This window comes from Poecilia reticulata, linkage group LG7 (genome assembly GCF_000633615.1).
Source record: "Poecilia reticulata strain Guanapo linkage group LG7, Guppy_female_1.0+MT, whole genome shotgun sequence".
NCBI lineage: Eukaryota > Metazoa > Chordata > Actinopteri > Cyprinodontiformes > Poeciliidae > Poecilia > Poecilia reticulata.
This window is the reverse complement of record NC_024337.1, coordinates 4,448,335-4,450,555: the sequence shown is the minus strand read 5'-3', so window position 1 is coordinate 4,450,555 and position 2,221 is coordinate 4,448,335. Positions and strand designations below refer to the sequence as shown.

The 2,221-nt window shown below is 42.9% G+C and overlaps 1 protein-coding gene across 1 annotated transcript in view; it reads right to left on the bottom strand.

Moving 5' to 3' along the window:
- Window positions 1-2,221, bottom strand: part of renbp (renin binding protein) — an 8,427-nt gene that overhangs the window by 1,641 nt on the left and 4,565 nt on the right. The window contains exons 7-9 of the mRNA XM_017305636.1: window positions 2,134-2,165; window positions 1,757-1,967; window positions 1,529-1,676 (exon numbers count right to left, since the gene is read on the bottom strand). Of these exons, the coding sequence (XP_017161125.1) occupies window positions 1,529-1,676; window positions 1,757-1,967; window positions 2,134-2,165 (391 nt within the window). The remainder of the gene's footprint in view (window positions 1-1,528; window positions 1,677-1,756; window positions 1,968-2,133; window positions 2,166-2,221) is intronic.

Sequence of the window (2,221 nt, the reverse complement as noted above, 5' to 3'; positions counted from 1 at the left end):
GAGGGATGAACAGTAGCCCAGCATCATGACCTGTTTGTTCTGAAGATCCTGCAGCTTCCACTTCTCTTCCTAACATGGCGCCTCCTCACCCTGGAGGAACCACAGAGCTCTGTTAGGTTAAAAGCACATCTTCTGAAGTTGGGATATTTTTCCTCCAACAGGTTCCAGAGGAATCATCTCAAACCAGATGTTGGACTGGATTTTATTTCAATGTCATTTGTGAATGTTAGAGCCTCATTTTCAACAGTGGAGCTATAACGGTTGAAAAAGGTTAACATTTTGGAGAAAGTATCATCAGCATCAATATTTCCACTAAATAAGGGGCAAAACAAAATTTGTTTGATATAAAGGAAAATCCTCTTAGACTCTGAGCCCAACAGCACCAAACTATTTATTAGACAATTAATTTAATTTCACACAATTATCGCGGTAGAAGCCATTTGTTTGTTAAATACTTAATGTAGCATATTTACCGTGTTTGATGTTTGTTGTGATTGACTTATACTCACAAAGAACGAGGTAATTAGCCCAAGTTTGTCGTTTATTTGTTCAGAAACTACAGCGGCTGTGATGCGCCAAGATAAAGGTAAAACAACCCRAACAGGTGATCMACTCTAAACCACTCGCACCTTTTTACTCTCCGTCTCTGTCATTTAAGCACACGAGTTGCCATGGCAACCTCCTGCGCTCCACAAGCCGACCAGAGATTATGTTAAAACATTCAGTCCGTTACAACATTAGGTTTGCAGGCTTGATATTTATTTTGCGATTATTAATAAGAGCTCCCCTGAACACAGCGGTGGCTGATTAGTTCATTTTAAACTCCTGCTCTGATAGTTATTTTGGTAATAGAACCGAAACGCACAGAATTGCGCAACATCTTGTTGAAACAATAATTACTGAGATTATTATTGTTGTTGGGTCATTAATTTGAACACGTTTTGTTGATTTTTTTGTTGTTCTTTAATAAAGTTAAGAACGTTTTGCTAAGGAGCCAGAGGAGGACGTGCTGCTCTCAGCATCCTGGCTGCGTTCAGTTTGTCACCTAATGCCGAGATCGACTCAAAACCTTCCGCGATTGACTAGTTACACCGCTGCTCTAGCAAAGCACAAACAGTTCAGAAACAATATAAAATGGAAAAAAAAAAAGATATTCAATAACTGATTAAGTCGTCTTTTTGATTGTTTTTGAAAAACTAATCAGTCATGGCTAATTAGTGGCGCAGTCGCGGCTGCACAGTGAAGCCACTGATTTTTTTTTACAGTTGACAGCCGCTCCCCCTCTCTTGCAGGTACTGTGTAYCCCCGCTAAATCTTTTAGGAGTACGCAGTACCCTGCCGTACCCCCTTACTTTCACCCCTGGTCGTATCCTCTAGAAATTCCTAAAATATAAAGTCCACTTTGGNCTCTAGAAATTCCTAAAATATAAAGTCCACTTTGGTTCTAAAGATGGTGATAGAGTTCTTTAGGTCTGATATGGCTTGCAGAATTAGAAATAAAAGGGTTTTGTTGCTGCAGCTGCTTCACCTGCGGGTTCACTCACATGGCTGAAGGTGTACTCGTAGACCCTGAAGAAGTTCTCCAGCAGCTCAGGGCTCCTGGTCTGACTGTAGGCCATGAGGAAGGCAACGAGCGCCTCGCTGTGAGGCCACCACAGCTTCATGCTCCACTCCAGCTGCTCACACAAACACACAGTCCAATCTGSCGCCTTTACGGACACGGACCTTCATATGCAGTTTCTGCGTGCACACAGACCTGAGTGGGGCAGTGACCGTCCACATCCAGGAAGTAGAAGAGRCCACCGTGGGYTTTATCCCAGCCACTCTYAAAAGGAAGCWCCACAAACTTTTCAATAGCAGTTCTCTGGAGCTCCTTGTTGTCGTTGTCGGCAGCATACCGCAGCAGGAACCAGCCTGCTTCCAGGGCATGGCCTGAGTCAGCACAAGAGACACAGCAGAGGAGGCTGCTGAGCAAGCTCGGAACCAGGAAACTTATTTATTTCAAACTGACAAAAAGCAAATAACAAATGACCATGCCCACTGCATGCAATTTAACATAACTTGTTTCAAAAGGAGCAGGTAGAAGACACAGGACCTTGTGATTTCCTGACCCTCTCATACTCATCGACCTACAGACATTTCAGTCTCTCCACACCAGATAAACTCTTAAATTATTCCCACTCTTTATGACATTTAGACCTCACATCCTCATCCATAAATG